At 50.3% G+C, this 19845-nt stretch overlaps 1 protein-coding gene across 5 annotated transcripts in view; it reads right to left on the reverse strand.

Annotated features, from left to right (window-relative positions):
- Positions 1 to 435: 435 nt before the first annotated feature.
- The window catches only part of EXTL3 (exostosin like glycosyltransferase 3), a 115366-nt gene continuing 95956 nt past the window's right edge, over positions 436 to 19845 (reverse strand). For all 5 annotated transcript variants that reach the window (XM_042883514.1, XM_042883518.1, XM_042883519.1 and 2 more), the window contains 4 exons: positions 8063 to 8190; positions 5006 to 5150; positions 4067 to 4195; positions 436 to 3046 (listed from right to left, as the gene is read on the reverse strand). In XM_042883514.1, coding sequence (XP_042739448.1) covers positions 2837 to 3046; positions 4067 to 4195; positions 5006 to 5150; positions 8063 to 8190 — 612 coding nt within the window. In that variant the 3' untranslated portion in view covers positions 436 to 2836. The remainder of the gene's footprint in view (positions 3047 to 4066; positions 4196 to 5005; positions 5151 to 8062; positions 8191 to 19845) is intronic.

Below are 19845 nucleotides of genomic sequence, written 5' to 3' on the forward strand. Positions count from 1 at the left end.
GGAATATAGGATGGCTTGGGTTGGAAGGAACCCCAAAGACCATCCAGTTCCAACCCTCTGCCACGGGCAGGGCTGCCAACCACTAAGTCGGGCACCAGATCAGGGCCCCATCCAACACAGCCTGGAGCACATCCAGGTCCTGGGCACAGCATCCATTTCCTCTCTTCTGGAACCAGAACCTGGGTCTTTTTTCTGGAAATAATAGCAAGAACAAATGCTCCCAGTAGGGACGAGCCTTTACTCCAGGGCAGTTTGCTGAAATGGACACAGCTGCCCTGAAGGTGTTCTGCTGGACCAGAGCAGCTCATGGCTCTGCCAGGGAAAAGGCAGGGCTGGGAGATGTTGGTTTTGGGGTGCCCCAAAAGGAAGCTGCTGCGCATCCCATCCCAGTCCCAAACCCTTTCTCACAGCCCCCAGCAAAGCACGGAGCCACGCTCAAGTTAAACTCTCCATTTATTGGATCCTTTTACAAAAAAAATCAACATATGAATATTGTGCTCGTGTTGAAGGAGTGTTCCTTTTTGCCTCCATTTTTCTTTGAACCCGGTGCCCCCGGGGCAGTTGGCACAGGGCAGGGCGGCACCACTGGCGATGCTATTTACAGTGAACAGGAGAGAACCTCACTCCACACCCAGCTGCAGCCCCAGTCCTGGGATGAAGCAGCAGAAACATCCAAAAAGGGAAAAGGCCTTCCTTTGGGAAAGGGACCCTCACCGGGATGAACCCCACAACCTGACCTGAGCTTCAGCATTGCCCTGGGACCATCACAAAACCCACGGCAGAGATGCTGGTCACCAGGATGATGGGGACAGTGGCAAGGGCTGTTCTCAGGGATGCCTCTCTCCCTGACAATGAGGGAAGCCTGCAGGATGCCACCGGAGCAGAAAGTTGGGCATGAATCACAGATCCGTGCTCTGGAAGGGTTCTGGTGTCTGTTGGGGCAGAGTGGGACAATCTTCCTAGCAACAGAAGACTGAGGGTGGAGATGGAGACAGCCCTGCACGGCCCCATGGCCCCTTCCCTCCTGCCACCAGCACATCGCAGCACCCACCCACCCTCACCCCAAATCCCTTTAGGGTTCAGCAAACAGGAAACCATCCTGCAACTCAACCCCACCCTGCAGGCACCCCATCACAGTCGTGGTGCCAGGCATGTCCGAAAAACCAACAGGCTGGGCAAGGGATGAGAGAGCTGAAAGCCTGGAAGAACAACGCGACTTTCCACCACTGTTTCTACTGGCCTGTGAATGAGAAGCCATGATGGAAAGGAAGAGCCCACCCAGCCTTGGGGCTGAGGGCCGACGCGGGTTTAGGTTTTGGGGTACAGGAGGTGGGTGTCTGACAGCTGCCATGCACAGAGGCTCAGCTACCAGACCTTGCAATGCAAATGGCAACACAAACACTTCATGGTACATCCGCATCTTCCGAGCTCCCTGTATTACAGTCTCACCAAAATAAGGACATTTCCCCCTAAGACTTCTGAAAATAAGCTGATGGGAAGTGTGTATCTCTATTTATATAAAGTGCAATCCACAGCTGCCCCCACCCTGGCTGCCACCCATGCTCCATTTAATGCTCCTCTATTTAAAGAGACTGAACCTTCACACTCTGTTTCCAGCGCCTGATGTTAAAACTAAAAAGAGAAACAGTACACAAAGGGAGAACCAGACGTCACTCCTCGTTTCCCTGTGCTCTGTGGTGCTGCTGAAGGTACATGCAGGAGAGCAGCCATGTCCTTCCTCCTCCCATGGGACCACGGCCAAGCAGAGCAGTGCGTCGAGCTGACGGCACCTGCTGGGTAGGGGAGGAACCAGCTCCAAACCCGGCTCCATGACCACCATCGCAGTTACGTCCCCCAGCCCACTTGAATGGAAGGTCTTTGTGGGATTAGCCTTCAAATGCAGCCCAGAGCCACACATGTGTGCAGGCAGGACGAGGGTTTAAGGCAGGTAAATCCACCCTGGGCACGCGCGTGGCTTTGCGATGGGGACGAGGCAGTGTGGGATCCCAGCAATCGCTGGCGCTTCGTTTTGGCGCTGCTTGGCTGGCACAAAGGAGGACACCCATCTCTTTTCCCCACCCTCTGAAGCATTACATGATCTCGAAAGGACCAATACCTCACCTTCCATCCCAGCAACACCAGCAGGCCAGCTAGGAGCACACGGGGCAGCTTGGTTTCCCCATGGCTGCAGCACAGGGCACCAGGAATAAGACCACAGTGACTGCGGCACAGGGCCTGCTGCTGGGAGCTGGGCAAAGACCCACTGGGACCAACTTCTTCCTCACTCACCCCTCTTGGGTGGGCCCTGCGTGGTCAGCCCAGCAGCAAAGTGCTCCCAGATGGACGAAAGCTGGAGCCCTCAGTTGCGGCTGTGAGGCCGACGGTGTGTGAGAGGGGCAGGGAAGGGATGGGGCCAGCACGGTCAGCAGAGCTGCCTCGATGCTGGGAGAAACCTCTGCAGCCCAGCTCCTCCAAGCTGGCCTCGCTGTGGTGGGTCAACAGGGGAAAACGGGGTGGGTAGGGAAAAAAAAAAAGCCTCACGCGGCAAATCTAAAACACTTTCATTTTAAATAACAATAATTATAATTAAAAAGAATGGTCGCCCTCGGCCAGGAAAGGGGCAGATCCACTAGCCAGCGCACCATTCCTCAGTGTACGATCGCAGGGAGCATCCTGACAGAACCGCCAGGTCCCCGACGTCCCTCGTGCTCCGTGGGAGGAGACCGGAGTCTGTGGCAGGAGGCGTCAAGCATCGAAGCCCAGCTGAAGAGCCCCCCTCAGCCCCCCCACCTCCAGATGGAGTTCGGAAGCCGGGGTGCCCTGCTCCCTCCTGCTTTCAGATGAATTTGAAGCATTTTGTCTTGTCATGGGGCAGGCGGGTCTTGAAGAGGACCGAGTCCACGCGGAACTGGGTGTAGAGCAGAGGCATGTACCCGTACACCTTGACAAAGAAATTGATGCACTTGTGCCGCTCGTGGAAGTGAGAGTCATCGTGTGAAAGCGCCTGGGGGCAGCCAGGGCAGCGGAAAGTCCAGCGGGAGGTCACCTGTGAAGGGAGGGACAGAGCCTTAGGGGGCACAGTGAGCGGCTCCTGCTGACTCTCATCACTTAGGGTTTAAGAAGCCGTGTCAGAGGGAAAGACCTTAAAAATGAATTTGTTCCAGTGCTACAGAACGTATTTTTAGAATAGAAACTTGCCTCATGCTTTAGGCACACAGAGTGAGATGTTTTGAGGGGGCTCCACCTTTCAGGAGCTGCCCGACAGGTATCCTATCCCCCCTCATTGGTCTGGATGTGGCCATCCCATTGCAGCGCCCTCTGATTTGGGTCAGATGCTCTCAGATTGGGCGCTGAGCTCCACAACCTCCCCTTTACAGCGGTTCCAGATGGAAGGAACACCATGCAGAAGAGCCCTCCTGTCACATTCATGGCCCAGGCCCATCTCCAAGGCAGCTGGCCTGTGACAGCGAGACATATGTGGGGCTGTAAGAGCGCTCTGCCAGCAGCCATAAAAAGAAGACTGATCTGAAATTCGTGCTCAGAATTGTGACAGTCATTTGTCACGACAGGGCAGAGAGACTTCAGCTGGGCCACAGTGTTTGCACCAACAGCCTTCCACACACCCGTGAGCCCAAATGCCTCCACAACGCTATACAAAAACAGCGAGGAAATAATTCCTACTTGTGCTGTACACCACCAAAGTAGGACATGTGGCTTTCAGGACTCAGCTGCCCTGCAGGGCCTCTGCTCACCCAGAAACCCTCTGCTGTAAGCCAGCGTGAGTCGAACCCCTCCTCATCCTGCTTGTCACAGTGGCTGCTTCTAAGAGCCGTGCTGAGCTTCCACACCTTTTTGAGCACACACTGCACCTCCTTGGGGACACGTTAGCAGCTCCCAGCAGGTCAGCTCACAGCACAGCCGTTTGGAGATGCACTGCAGTCAGAGCATGGTGAGGGAGGGCAGCAGCTGCATTTCCCCAAGTCAAGCAGCCTCCAAGCTGCACTCCGCACGGCACTGCACGTTTCAGACATCCATCAAATCACCCAAGCCCTGCCTGGTGCCTTACCTTGATGGGAGGTTTCCTTGTGAGGTGTGACACCAGGAAGTTCATGGCGATGTCCTCGCAGTTGATGTACTCATCCACCATGTCGCGGATGGCCTGCGGCATCACGTAGGAGTACAGGTAGGCGTAGTACTGGTGAGGAAAAAAAGTTCTAACAATGCTCAAGGGGCCACAGGCAGCGAGTGCTGCCCCAGCCCCCTCAGCTCCTGCTGTCTTTGTTGCTGCACAGCACTTGCTGTGGATAACCTTCCCACCTTGCTAAGACAGCTCAGGACAACCCCTGTAGGAAAAGAGCCTGTTGGTTTTTAAGGCCCACTTGCCACCTGTCGGTTCTCCCATAGACAGAACACGTGCCACAGAGCTGCATTCTGCACTGCTCCCTCCCAGCACAAACCACCCACAAGCTCTGCACACCAGGCAGCTACAGAAAACCATGACTTCCCCTGAAAGTGCAACTTGCAGTGCTTGGACTCTGTAAGATTAAAGGCACTACAGAAAGGTTATCAACTCCCACACAAGAGCTCTGGGAGACTCAGCTGTAAATATGACACAGGGAATCTGAATCACACCTCCCATTCATGGACACATTAAGGTTGGAAAGACCACTAAGATCATCCAACCCAACCATCAGCCCATCCCTGCGACTGCAAACGAGGGAGCATCTGGGTGTTCCTAGCTTGCAGAATCTGTGTGTTGCCTGTGATGTGCCTCTGGGCACTGGATATGTTTGTTAGTGTTTCTGTTTGGAAGGAGCTGGGGAAAAGGAGCAGTGTGCTGCAGAGTTTCTTCTTTGAAAATAAAAGCCCCACAACCACATGAACTCCAGTTAGTCTGGGAAGGAAGGGAAAGCACCAGGCTGACCGTGGAAGAGCAACTGTGGACCTGATGATCCTTACGGCTTCCTTCCAACTTGGGATATTCTGTGATTCTACGATATCTCACCTTATGGAAGAAGGCAGCACCAGTGAGCACCATCGAGAGCTCACAAGAGTAGTTGGAGTTGTAGAGCCAGGACTGATGGGGGATGTCCCACGCGTGGTAGCGCCCCGGGAAGCCAACGATGCGGTCCCTCGCCTCCCTCCAGACCCTGCAAACAGAAACACCGAGGTTTTCCATCAGACACCAACCTGGGCAGCACCTCTGGAGGCGAGCACAGCTCCAGCTGAGCCAGGAGCTCAGGGCAGGACTGTGCCCTCAATACCAACAGAGCAGCTCCCAAGGAAGGGCTGCACATGATGGAGATGCGTGCATTTAAGCTTGGCGATGGCTGGTTGCTTGGACAAGAATTACAATCATTGTGAAAACATGTAATTACTTTGCTTTAAAGTTCATTTATTTTATTTTTTTTTTACAAAAGCATGAAAACATCACATGAAAAGGTGCCTGTGTACATAGACTGCAGTGCAAGTTCACCCACTGCCCCAGCACCATCAAAAGGAGCAACCAAGTGACTCATGGATCCCTCCCTGATCTCATGGAGTTGTGCCATACTGTACTGCAGGAAGGGGCTACAGAAATGCAGAAATCGTGGCTTTGACAGGAATACAGAATTTGTTGAGCTTATCTTGTTCTAAATGTTGAGTGTGAAGCAGAGCATCCCATACTCAGCTCTGCCACACACAGCTGCAAGTGCAGAGCAGCACAGCTGGGTTTCTCATGTTGGTTCTCTTCCAGAGGCGCCTTCGAGTCGCTTTTTCTAACTAAAAGGGTTGTGCTGCAAGTTTAAAAGAAAACTAAGAATAGAGGCTGATAGCCCATCATTCATTTCTGAATTACACAGAGCATGGAAAGCTATGATCTCAGGTGAAAAGGCAGAGAAAGAGGCTGGGAAAGCCAGTGTGATGGAAACTGCTGCCAGCTTCACACAGCATATGCAGGCACATCATTGCAAGACACATGCACCAGTGCTGCTCCTATTTCTTCTATACCCCACAGCAGCCTGGGGTAATCCAGCCTCTTCCCAAGCTCCCTGGGACGTGGTATCTCCCAGCAGCTTTGTTTCTTCCTCCATACAGCAAAGACAATCAAAGCTCCCTTTAGGAAAGCTGCAGAGATGCTCAAGATGGGGTCTCCAAGATGGAAGGCACCAAGCTCCACTACCTGTCCCTACTTACAGACATGCAGTGGTTACCTGCCCACTTCCATCCCAACCTGCACCCAGCAGCCTCCCCAGCATCCTTCACCCCTACACATGCTCGCAGTTGTTGCACAGGGAATTAATTCTGGGGTTCACATGTGAGAGTGTGGGCTCATTTAACATTCTGCTCTCATCTGAAGCTCGCTCTCCTCCAGAGAAATCCCACGGGATAGCTGCAATGCTGTCAGGAGTAATTAAGAAAAACATCAGTGCTAAATGTCTAACCTGGGAACTAAATGCATCTTCCACAACGGGCTGATGGCTTCCTTTGGATGCACTGATCTGACCTCAGTGACTCAGTGGCTACGAGGAACGAGCCCCAGGTGGGAGCCTGGAAGGGTTTTCCCCTTTCCCCAGACACTCCATCAGGCAGCAGGTGCCCTTCTCCTATTTTCCTAGCACACATGGAGCTCCTGCTTCCTCCTCCCTAGGTTCTTTCCTGCTGAGCTTCACAAGCAATGGCTGCGGGGCAACTGTGGGCTGCTGACAAAACAAAGTTCCTGAGGGCTCTGGGCCTTCATTAGGCTACTTAACACAGCAAACAGCAAAGACTGGTTTGTTGTTACATCCTCAGTCAAATTAAGGAAACTCCAATACAACCTGGTAATGAAAACTGAGCAATTAACACTGCCCGCAGCTTCCCTGCCACCATCCTCCCAGCAAGCATTTGTGTGCTGAGGGATTCTATCGATCCAATATGACTGTTTTGAAAAGCTGCAGCAGAAACCACTCACCCCCTTTCACTTCTCCCACACCCACATGAATGTGACATTTCTTTCCCAGCTCAGCAGCAAAACCCAGAGTTCCTCCAGCAGAGCATTTTGGTTGCACTCCTTGGTAAGGTTTGCTCCCAGCGAACAATCTCCATGCAAGGTGCTCCGGGCCTGATCAGTGCAGCCTCACCCAGGCACTGCAGATGGGCAAAGGCAAATGGAGACCAATGCAGAAAATGGCCAAGTCCAGATAAAGAGCCCACAGTAGGGCAAGGAAGGGAGCCAGGAGTCCCAATGCCTGCTGTAATCACTTAACACCACATTTCTCACCCCTCAGAGAAAGTGCTTTCCAGGCATTTTGTGCCTTTCTGTCTTCCTCTGAAGCAAGAGCCAACCCATGTAGGAGGGAGAGGAGAGCTGCTGCCTGCCTCCACCCCCTGACAGCCGTCAGGAGCCCTTGGATTTGCAGTCAGCCCCACACCAGGCTGACAAGCTGCAGCCAAGCGAGGGTGAGCAGCAGCAGCCTGGGGAAACCTCCTATGGAACCGCTTTCTTCCCTGGGCTCATCAACAGGGAGCTGTGTGCCAGGGCAACGTCGAAGGAAAATGCAGGTGTTGGAGCAGAAGAGTAGGAATGAGAGCAACCAGCACTCTTTGTGCAACATCTCTTTTCTCCATGCTCTGGAGGGAGCGATGCTAAAACAGCTGTCACATCCCAGTGCCGCACAGATCTCAGAGGAGGGATGACAGCCCGCTGTGAGCACACGAGCAATGAATCCCTGCAGTGAATGTCGTGGCCTCGCTGATGGCACACAAAGCACGGAGTGCGAAAGCCTTGCGTTCGTTTTCCAGTTTTCTTCCTCAACAGGCAAGGAAAGCATGCACTGCCAACAACACGAAGGGAACGCTGTCAGAATCGCAAAAGCCAAAGAGCTGAGGTTAAGACACGTGAGAATCAGGTTGCCTGGACAACCTGGAATCAGCCCACCTGCCTGCAACTCATTAACATGTAGTGAATTAAACAATTCATTAACACACGCTATTCCTGCACCGTGAAGCCATTGGAAGGGATGCACTCATCCTTGGTCAGGCCCTCATTTTAGCCACGATGGCCACACCGCACAGAAAAGCTGCACCCTGTGCCACTCACCGGAACCCAAACATGATCTCGTCGTGGCGAAGGTGAGCGTCGTCGTCGATGGACAGGATGGCTTCTGTCTCGATCTCATCCCACGGCAGGAAGCGGTTGTTCAGGCTGTTCTTCTCTGTGCGGACAACCTACAGACAAACAACACTGCAGTCACGGCGTCTGTAAGGTGACAGGGAGATTTAGGGGCAGGTGACACGCTCCAGCTGCAGTCCTTTGGCCATCGCATTCTGGCCGTTGCGTTTTGGCACTGCTTCGCAGCCCCTGTGACAGATAAACGGTTTCTAAGCAAAGGCTCCGGCTCGCTCCAGCCTTCTACCTGCTGCCTGCCTCGCAGACCCGCCAGCAGCCACACACCAGGTACCAGCTGCAAGTGCTGCCTTTGTGACGTGGCTCTGCACAGCCATGCGACAGCCAGAGGGGAAACATGGCAGCCGCCAGCACAGCAACCCTGGTAGCACTGCTCCAGCTCACTCCAAACGGAGCTGTTCCACCAAGTATCCCTGCTTTGTGCCTCGGATGTGAGCCATTTGCAGTACCTCCCTCTGAGCACATCTCAGCCCAGCTTCCCGCCCCGCTCGGTCCTGTTTCTCTGTCTCTCTGCTGAACAATCAACTCTTGCTTTAAAAATAAAGTCCAGCCTGGTGAAAAGAATCAGGCGTCACAGCAATAAAACGCCATTAAATAAGATTACATTTGATCACATAAAAAAGCTCGCGCTGAAACCATTAACAGCAGAAAATATTTGTATTGGGGATCTGCATGACAGCTGGTACCATTAAATTCCCATGTAAAGCCAGTGTTAGTGCTTTCATCTGTCAGTAGCTACTGGGGGACAAAAAAATGGAACGTTTGACAAGAATGCATTAAAATATCCCATGGAAGAGCCATCAAAAGCACGGATACTATTGTAGGGAGGTGACAAATTCCACAGCTCCGAGCCACAGCGGATCAGGGTGGGAACAGCAATGAGGAGGCACACGGGAGAGCAATTTAGGAGAGGCAGGAATCCAAAATCCAGGAGGTCTGGAGCACTTTCATGCCTGCAGACATGGGCAGGGGCCCCTCCAGCAAACTGCAGCCCATGTGCAGGCTTGGCCATCGCTCTGCAGCACGGTGACAATGTGGGTCTCAGTCCTGCCTGGGTGTCACAGCACTGCTGGAAGCTCCTCCTGCTGAAGTCTGTGACCAACAATTCCTGAACGACCACTTCCGTTGTCCTTGCCCTCAACTAGGTTTGGAAATGTAGTAAGGCCAGCACTGTGATGCACCATTTATCCTTCTGTTTAAGAGCACACAAGGTGCTGTGTCTGCTGTTACAATGAGATTTCCTCAACAAGCCTGATCTCACTGAAACCTGTGGGTGGCTGACTCATTAGGATTAGCAGAAGCTGGACCCAGTCCATTGCAAAGTCATTTAATGCTTTCCAGGCAAGGTTTTGCCCGCAGATCACACCCAGCCAGCCGAAGATACACAGACAAAGAACTGGGGCTGGGCAGCACAGGAGTTTTGCCAGCAGCATCTCCTGGATTCTGTGCCCAGGCCACCTTTGAGCTCTCTGTGAGCAGCCACAACCACAGGACCAGACCTGCGCTCTGGCTGCCATTCACTCTCAAAGGAGAGGTAAAGATGCAAAGCTCAGCTGAGAAGTCCTACGACCTCTGTTTTTCACCCCAGACATTGCATCTTCTTGGGCTGCAAAGATCTGGACAGGAAGTAAAAGTGGCCCCAGCTGCCACGGGTGCATTTCGGGAAGCTCTGCATATCTGCACAATCAGCGCCTGCTTTGTGCTCTGCACAGAAAATAGGTGTGCTCCTGCTAAACAAGGTGCTGCCTTTCAACAGGGAGCATTTAAGATTAAAGCAGCTTGTAAACTGATGGATCCCAGGGAACACCCGGGAAGCCTTATTGACTGATTTCTTGTTTTCCTGTAACTCACTGACCATGATGCAATTGAGAAAGTGAAGCAGATCCATCCTGAACCGCCTGAAGTTGGGACCCCAGAGGGGAGAGAAAGATCAGAGCATCAGCATGAAACTCTTCCCTAAAGAGACACAAGCTACAGAGAAGCCAAGTGCTTCTAGGACACAATGAGCACGTTCAAATCATCACATTAGCACAAGCAGAAGTTAGAAGCAATGTAAAGCTGCCTTTGATGGCTTCTTTTCAGAGCACCTGTCCTGTCTTACAGCATTTTTAGGATGCAACTGAGTGCCATCCAACTTCTATTCAGTTGTAAAGTCCTCCTCTCACCCCTGGGCAGCTGCTCCAGGGAAGCAGCCGGGGACCTGCAGGCAGGTAACTGAGAGATGATGATGATGATGATGATGATGAAGAAGAAGAAGAAGATGCCTGAGACTCCAGGGATCTTCATCATCCTCATCATCATCACCCTCCCTCCCATCCCCAGGCGTTCAGTGCAGACCCTGCTGCTCCCCAGGCAGAATTGGGATGCACACCCTGCACCTGAGCCACAGAAATAGGGGCATCACATCATTAGAAAGGAAATGTAACTCTTGAGAAAGACAGAAGTGAATCTCTCCGTAACTTCTTTAATGCAAGCAGCTAATCTTGTAGAAACAGGTTAGGGGCAATGGGGAGAGTCTTTGAATCAAGGATTTGAACCATTCGTATCTCCTCTCAAGGTTTTATATTTCAATGGGCCTCAGAAAACAGCAGATTCGTCAGGCATGAAATGGACTTTATGGACACAAATGCACTCTGTAGCTTACTAGGCCGGATGAAAAAGGAAGGGTTATTACACCAGCCAAGTGTAAAGGAAGTTCAACTCTCTCCTTCATACAGCATTAAGTGAGATTTAGCAATTTTTCCATGACTTTATCACAAAGTTAAGACACAGCCGAGATGCAGGGATGCCATGCACCTCTACATGCACACAAGAGATGCTCTGATCTCTGGGATCTGCAGGCCACAGGAGGCACCTGCACATCCCATGTGAGCTCTGCTTATGGCTGAGAGAGAGCGGGGCTGGTCTCTTCTCACTGGTGACAGGTGACAGGACGAGGGGAATGGCCTCAAGTTGTGCCAGGGTAAGTTTAGGCTGGATATCAGGAAACACTTCTTTACAGAAAGGGTTGTGAAGCACTGCAATGGGCTGCCCAGGGAGGTGGTTGAGTCACCATCCCTGGATGTGTTTAAAATCCATTTGGATGTGGTGCTCAGGGATGCGATTTAGCGGAGGGTTGCTAGAGATAGGGTAGGGTAGGATGGTTAGGTCGTGGTTGGACTCAGTGATCCTTAAGGTCTTTTCTAACCTGAGCAGTTCTATGATTCTCTGATTCTGTACTTGTCTCTGGGAGATTCTCATCACAAGGCACACCATGAACCTGCTCAGAGAATGAGGCACAGCTTTGGGATCAGACATTATGGCACCAGTTGGTCTGCAAATGCTTTATGAAGAACTAATGGTAGGTGGCTGGTGGGTTGGTGGCTTTAAAGTTAAGGGCTTTCCAAGTCACCTCCATTAACCATCCTCTCTGCTGGCTCTCTTTGAAACAGGCCGAGCTCTCCATTTCTCACTCAGGGTTGTTTCTCCTGCCCCTCCATCATGTTAATGGCAGCTTCTGACACAAATCTTATTTCTAACAGCTGTGAGCTGATTGAAAACCCAACAGAAAGTGCTCTGTTGGCAAAGCGTGATGTGTGCACTGCAGTGCTGTGCTCCTGCAAACAGATTCAGCAGTGACATTTACCCAAGGGGTTTCTAATAGCCAGGAGGACACCAAATCCACTGGTGAGTTGAAAGACACAATGCATTTAGCAGAGAGCCACCTTGCCCTGTAGGCAACATGGGAGCTCCCAGCACTGATCAAACACAGCACCAAAGCCAGGACCTGCATGCAAACCCCAGCCCCTCCAGACTCAAACCTGTCCCCATGTTTTGGTTATTTTTGGCTTTTCCTTGGGAGTGTTTTGTTAAACCCCCTTTGCCACCAGCAAAATTACCACGTGCAGCACTGTACGAGAAGATTACCATCATCCTCAGCTCCAAGTCCTGAATCCCCTCAAAGTTTGTACACTTTTAAAACAAACTGCAAGACATGAAACACTTCTCACTGTGTCGGAAATGTCTTCTCCTTTCAGCAAATCAAGGTGATTCGGTTCCACAAGTTTGCTTTGGCTCAAAGAGCACGAAACCCCAAAATTCAGTGCAAAGCTGTTCATTACACCCATTTGCTCTTGGTGTTGTTCACAGTCATGTTGGCCAAACAGATCTTAGAAACATTAGAATTAAAATAAAGCATAAATCGATGGCCTGCCCAGAAATAATGCCCTGACCAACAGCAAGATTTTGCATCGGTTTTATATGTAAATACAAGCATGCAGTAAAATCAATATCTTCTAGCAATCTCCCTGCTAGTGAGGCTTTATGCTTAAGCTTTAAATTAAGTGTCACATATAATTTGACAATGAAAACATGAAGAATGTTGATGGCGCTGGAGAAATTCCGACAGCTCGACAGCTGGACTGATCACTGGGCAAAGAGCAAACTCAGCACAGAACTGGGAAGCTCATTGCTCATGTCAGGCCTTCATCAGAAAAAAAAAGCCCACAGAAAAACAACTCACAAAAGAATGGCCTTAGGGGGGGATGCAATGATTTGGGGAGACAAAGAAGAAGCTTGCAGAGAAAGGATTCTCTTCCTTATTCCCAAATCTAGGCCAATTCAACTGGGGAAAAATATCAACGTAGCCAGAGGCAGGCTGAGGACACCACGAGCTCCCATGCGCTGCACGGTTGAAAATTATGGTGCTGAAGACACTGGAGCCCAGAGCATCTCCCTCCTCTGCCCAAAGACTCGACCTCAATCTATACTTGGAAGGAAAACAGAGGCTGCCAGCACAGCCTCTGGGGACAATGCAGTACAGTGCTATCAATCCCTCTTTCTTGGCACCATCTCCTGCAGTTCCTAGTAGGACCCAGAGAAGCAAGTCACTGGTTTGCAGGAAGGAGGGCCCTAGCTCAGCATCAGGCCCTCTGCCTTCCTGCTGCTCCAAGGGCCACAGCAAACCTCCACAAAGTGCACTTTGTCCTGATGGTGCCATCTGGGGACACAGACCCAAGGACACAACTTTGAACATCTCCAGGGAATCACAGAATGACCAAGGTTGGAAAAGACCTGCAAGGTCATCCAGTGCAACCACCCGCCGTAATTCCCCACTAACCACGTCCCTCAGTACCACATCTAAATGATTCCTCAACTCCTCCATGGGTGGTGACTCCACCTCTCCCTGGACACGCAGGAGCCACAGGGAGTTGGCAAGGTCAGAACCTCACTGCAAAGAAAAAGGACCAAAGCATCTCCCAAGCTGTGGATAAGCAGTGCTGCTTGGTCCTGCTGGCTGACAAGGTAGGGAAAGCAATTAAAAATCAGTCACATTATGCCTGATAGAGAGAACTCTATCAGTGGACTTTGGGAGATCCAAACTCCAGCAGGGAGGGAACAACAAGCAGTAGCTGGAACCCCTCTGTCCTTACCTGAGATCATTCTGTAATCAGGACACGTATTTTCAGTTCGTAAGTTGGACAAAATCCAGGTATCCCAGTAAAGCAACGTGTCCAGCTCAGTCCTTCAGACCTGCTGGCCACTGGATGGACCGAGTCACAAATTCTGAGTCAGAAGGTGATTTACAAAGCAGAAAGGGCTTCCTTATCATGGGTGTTGTGTGTGTGCAAGGATTTGTAACCACAAAAGCAGGATACATCTGAGCTATTTACCAGGGCTGGCTCCATCCCCTGCCCCTGATGCAGCCAACATGACAGATCAGACTGGCATTTGCTTCTCTGCATTTGCAAAGCTGAGCAATTTTTTGCGAGTGCAGCCATCACAACAGGTTTGCACTGACCAGCCACAGAAACCAAGAGGTTTGGGATGGCGGAGGGAGATACAGCATGCTGCAAATAGCCCTGGCTACAGCACAGAGCTCAGATCCACCTGACTGCCCTTACCAGGGACAGCCACGATGGTGCTTAGTGAAGACCGTGCTCTGCCTCCTGAAGGCACAGCACCACACCTCCCTGCCTGCCAGCACTGTCCTCCCCGTGCAGAACCATCTCCTCCTTCTGAGCTCAACTCCCTCCATGAGAACACGCTCCTACTTTGCAGAGAACAGAAATTCATCTCATTTCTACTGGCCAGCATCCTGCTTTCCACAGCCAAAACCACTTTGAAAAGCCCAGATCTAAGCCTGGAGCTCAGCCAGCAATTCTTCACTTAATGAGAAAGAAATCCATGCTATGCTCTGCAAGTTATGCTCACCCCTGCGCACGGACAGGCTGTGGGGCACAGGCAGAGGATGGAATGCAAGTGTGCCATTCCTGTCACAAGGAAAGGCTTGAGGACATCCCCCAGAACTGTGGGTGCATCTGCCAGCCCCCAGCTGGTTGTGATTCCAGGGGAAATTGCAGCTTTGCAATGTGTAAATATGGTGTTAAAGCACCTTCCAGCAACGCTGCCAAACACCGTAAGATCTCAGCAGCTTGGCATTTTGTAAAGAAATAGATGCTGCTGTGATTGCCTTTAGGATAACTGATGTTTAACGAACTTTGGGATGCAGTTTGCAACAGCTTCTCTCCAGTGCAGCAGAACAAAGCAGCTGCTCCTCCACACCGGCTCCCACTGACCTCCTGTGCATTCACCTGCTCTGCTGCTCGATTCAGAGGCATTCACACCAGACACCAGCTCTGCGGAGATGCTCAGCAATGGGATTCTTCTTCAGTAGTCTTCATCTTTTTTTTTTTCTTTTTCTTCCCTTTAATCTTCTCTTGTAAAGATGGATTTCAAAGTGACCGTTATCCCCTTTCTCATGTATTAATTATCCTGCTGCTCCAGCCTCACTGCTTTCTTCTACACCCCGAAGCAGTCGCACTCCCTCTGTGCCCCACACCCAGCCAGGCTCCAGGCACCAATGCTCTGCTGCCTCTCCTTTAGAGGAGCTTTCAAAATTGGAATGAAAAGGATTTAGAGGCTATTTACAAACTCATCTCCAAAGGTACGAGAGCCTCACTGGAAGGGTACGGAGATGTGAAGCTCTCTGTCTCACTGTCACTTGTGATCAGGGCTTTCAGCTACCTCATAAGTATTCTCCCCTGGTTTCACCTTGCTTCTTTCTCAGCTTTCTGAAGCTCTGATCTGTATTCCACATTAAGAACTGTGGGGCACAGGACAGCAAAGCTCCACACCTGACTGCCATGGGCACTTGTAGGACTGCAGGTTAACAGACCACTGCCCTGCGCTGAGATGAAGCCATGGGAGCAGGGAAGCACTGCCTCGCTGGGTTTCCAAACTGATCATCCCAAGTTTTTACACTTAAATCAACAATATCTGAAGGTGTGAAGTCCCCACATGCAGGTGAGTGGTTTCTTCGTCAGCACTCTTCTAAGCAAGGCAAACATCAGCAACTTGCACTCGCTTGGAAAATCCTGTAATGATACAGTGCACCAAACCAAGCTGTGTTTCAATAAGCCAGCACCATCTATCTTTTCCTAATCTCACAGGGCAGCTGTGATCAACGGACATTTGATAACAACTCAAAGATCTCTGGGTGGAAATAAGTTATTAAGAGGATTTTCAAAGGTCAGTCCTATATAATGGGAATACTGCCCTTTCAGGCTCTGAGCAATGAAAATTCACCAAATTTCAGCAAATGAAAGCAAATTTCAGCAAATGAAAGCTCACCAAATGCCTAGCAGCACAGCACCAATTAAGTGAAGAAACAACTGACTCCCAGACATTTTGGGGATCACAGGGACCCTGGCACTGAGCTGTGCAGCACAGCCATGCATGAGGCAGGGGTGTTACCAGCAGTCAGAGCTGCTGCACATTGTTTGGACTCATTTGTTTCTAGAGCAGAAACACAAAATTTAGAGCAGAAGTGTTAGAACAGCCAGGAGAGAGACCACAGCAGCTACCCTGAACCAACCACCGGAACACTGAAATGCAGATGAAGAAGAAAAGCCAACCAGCTCGCAAAGGAACCAACCGGGAAAGTCTGACCTGACTTTGGTAAAAGTATTCCATGCTCCAGCCCTGCACTCCCAGCTGCATCACATCACAGGTGTGCCAGGAGATGTGCTGGGCCAGGTAAGAGTACAATCTCAGTATGGAAGAGCCATACCAGAGCCAAAGGAAAACACACAACAAGCCAAACTCAAAACTTTCTAAGTATGGAAGTCCAGATCTCACTCAGTTCCTCACTCTTAAGGAAACTCTGCTAGCTTGCTCACCTACTCCTGCACTCTTGGAACAGACACATTGCTTGTCCCTTGGCCTGCACTGAGAAGTTTAGCAGCAAATGGCTTGAGAGCTCAGGGCTGGGTTTGAGAGAGACTGTCACACTTCATCTGCAAGACAGAGAGCTTGTGAAAAATCAGCATGGTGGGCTGGAGCACCCTTGAGGGATCCTCTTCCTGCCAAGCCACAGCTGCCATGCAGCACCAGGTCACCAGCACTGAAGGGAAGGAAACACAGAAACAGCCATTGTAAGGATACAGAAATACACAACAGAGTCAGAGCATCTCCAGTGGAAGAAGAAAGTGCTGGAAACCCAAAGGAGGATTACTGGAAATATCTTGTTTCTCTGCACCAAGTGAGGCAGCGCTTATCTTTCCACACTCTGCTCTTCAGCTGATAGCTCAGCTGCTTTAATTAACTTTCTTCAGTGCAAATCCTCAGTGTTGTGCAGATTCCTCTTCAGCAGGTTCCTTCTCTTTCTATGAGCTATCTATCAAGCAGGATTTCCATTAAAACAGTATATTTATAAAAAAAAAAGGCCCAGAAGAGCAAGTGCAATTATTTTTTGATTTGGTGAAATCTGTATGTCTTGCCAGCTTGAATAAATGATGTTTATTGATGCTTGACAACACCGTTCAGCATTTAGAAGTGGATGTGTCCCATCCTTGAAGGCTTCTAATATAGACATTCACATCTGGGGCCTCAAAGTGAACATTATATCTCAATTAATGGAGGAAGGAATGTGGACACAGTACTCACAACTTAGAGAGCAGTTATTAAAACACTGGTATATAAACTTGGTATATAAGCAAAGCCACGATGTCATCAAGTTGCAGGTAGGTTATTTTTAGTGAGGGGAGGACAGAGGATGTATGAATGCTTATGTTGCTGGGAGCAAGGAGCATGAAGAGCGCTCAGTCACGCACGCACCTCCACTTCTGGCTTCCAGGTATGCTGAGGATGAGAAGTTTTCTGTGGAGATTATAAAGTTGAGATCTCACTGAGAAAGATCTGATGGCTGTGGATGAGATAAAGACAGCTTTCTGCCGGCAAGTGTCCTCAAATCCATTCCCCAGAGATGAGAGCTCTTCTGTATAATGCCAGAAGAAAAGAACCAGCAAATCCATACTGTGATTCCTTCGTCAGCATTTTTATCTCTCATTTTTCTCTGGAATGAGCACAGATCATGGACAAAAGCAATTTCCATCAGCTCAAATATCATACAATCATAGAATGGCCTGAGTTGAAAAGGACCACAGTGCTCATCCAGTTCCAACCCCCTGCTGTGTGCAGGTCACCAACCAGCAGCCCAGGCTGCCCAGAGCCACATCCAGCCTGGCCTTGAATGCCTGCAGGGATGGGGCATCCACAGCCTCCTTGGGCAACCTGTTCCACTGCCTCACCACCCTCTAGGGGAAAAACTTCCTCCTAAGATCCAACCTAAACCTCCTGTCTCAGTTTAAAACCATTCCCCTTGTCCTATCACCATCCACCCTCACAAACAGCCGTTCCCCCTTCTGTTTCTACGCTCCCTTCAAATACTGGAAGGCCACCATGAGGTCTCCCTGGATCCTTCTCTTCTCCAAGCTGAACAAGCCCAGTTCCCTCAACCTTTCCTCACAGGAGAGCTGCTCCAGCCCCCTCATCATCTCAGTCCCTCCTCTGGACCCGCTCCATGAGCTCCACATCCTTTCTGTACTGGTGGCCCCAGGCCTGGACGCAGTGCTGCAGATGGGGCCCCACAAGAGCCGAGTAGAGGGGGACGATCACCTCCTCTCCCTGCTGGCCGCCCTTTTTTAATGCAGCCCAAAACACAGCTGGCCTTCTGGGCTGCAGGCACACACTGCTGGCTCATGTCCAGCTTCCCATCCACCAGGACCCCCCAGGTCCTTCTTCACGGGGCTGTTCTCAAGAAGACCTTCCTGCAGTTCATATAAATACCCATAAAATGTGAGAGAATAGAGTCAGGATATCACATATATATTTGATATGACCACCCTGACGGTGGTCAAACAAAGAGGAAAGGAAGTTTCAGCAGACAGGCCATCGCTGAGATAAATGCCGTCTCGCTGATGCGGCAGGGCCAGCTGTCACCAACAGGATTCCAGCCCTGTGTTGGTTTCTGAAGGTTCCCCTCTTGCTCATCCGCAGGGCTGGATGCTCATTTTCCAGGTACACTCTGCTGTGCAGACAAGCAGAGGGTGGCAGCAGCACCATCCCTTCTTTCCTAAACTTCAATTAAAGCATGAAAGGAAATCAGGGGGGAAACAAAGGCTTTCATCAAGAGGCTGTGAATGCATTACTTAGAAATAGATGGTTGGGGTAAATGCAGGCAACCATAACCACCAACAACCCACAGTAAGGAATTAAGGACCTCTTTGTGTTAGAAATTACAAAGTTCACATTAATTAGATATAATTAAAAACAATTCCTTTTTAAAATTCCCATAAATTCAACTTAATTATCACCGGAGTTTTGAAGCCACTGTACTTTGTCATCTGCATTCACAATAAGAGGAAAATGAGCATTCTTACAGTGTTATCTAGCTTACAGCTGCTACACTTGCAGAAAAATGCTTTTGTTTTGTTCCCTGTAAGGTCTCTTCCATAGTAAAAGATGGTACTGCAGACACTCCGAACTCAAGGCAGTCTGGGAAACCCAAAATTTAGATGTTCAATGTCAAACTTTTTTCACTGGGCTAACACAGATCTGTAGTGAAACAGGATACAGCAGTCAGGCAAATAAATTGCAGCCCCTGGTTCAGAACTCAGCTCCTCCATCACCTTTCTGCTTACTGAATGGTTTCACAAGATGGGCTTCTTCCTTTAGCACTGCTGGAAGGAGCCAGATGCTGCTTTCTGGGAGGTGACACCACAAGAGTATTCACAGCACAGAAAGGAGAGCCATCATGCTTCATCACTAACTACAGAGTTGGCTTGCAAGAAAACTGAAGAAAAAGCAACCATCAGACAGAGAAGGGAGAACAGCGTCAGATTTCTTGTGGGGAGAGGACTACAATGTCCAGAAGATGAACAGTACTGCAGCTGCTGTGCCTCTGCCAGTCCATGGTAAATTTGGGAATAAGGAACCATTTCCTGGGAATAAGGAACCATCTCCTGGTTGAAGGCTGGAACACCATGGGGTTGGCCTCTGAAGACGTTTACAAGCTTTCACGTGTAACAAGCATCTGATTACACACACAGTCGTCTTCAGCAATTATTCCCTTCCTTGGTTTTCCTTCCTGATGCTCCACAGCAGCTCCTTTCTCCTGGTTACAGACCCCATTTGCTGCATCCTAAGCCAAGGGCATCCCAAGGCCGGCTGCTGTACCATTTTGTCTATGGAAATGCTCCTGGCACACGGGAGAACTAAGCACTGGGTTGAGGCAGTAGCAGTGGTGTACTGCAAGGCTGCCTAGTTAAGATTCAGTGTGCAAATCCCCGAGAGGCCGGAGCTGCTTGTTACATTATCAGCACACAGTCATGCCTCGCTGCACCCCTGCTTCGGCCCCAGAGTGACAAGCATCTGGG

This window comes from Lagopus leucura, unplaced genomic scaffold, assembly GCF_019238085.1.
Source record: "Lagopus leucura isolate 7727_CA_CO unplaced genomic scaffold, USGS_WTPT01 Super-Scaffold_100038, whole genome shotgun sequence".
NCBI lineage: Eukaryota > Metazoa > Chordata > Aves > Galliformes > Phasianidae > Lagopus > Lagopus leucura.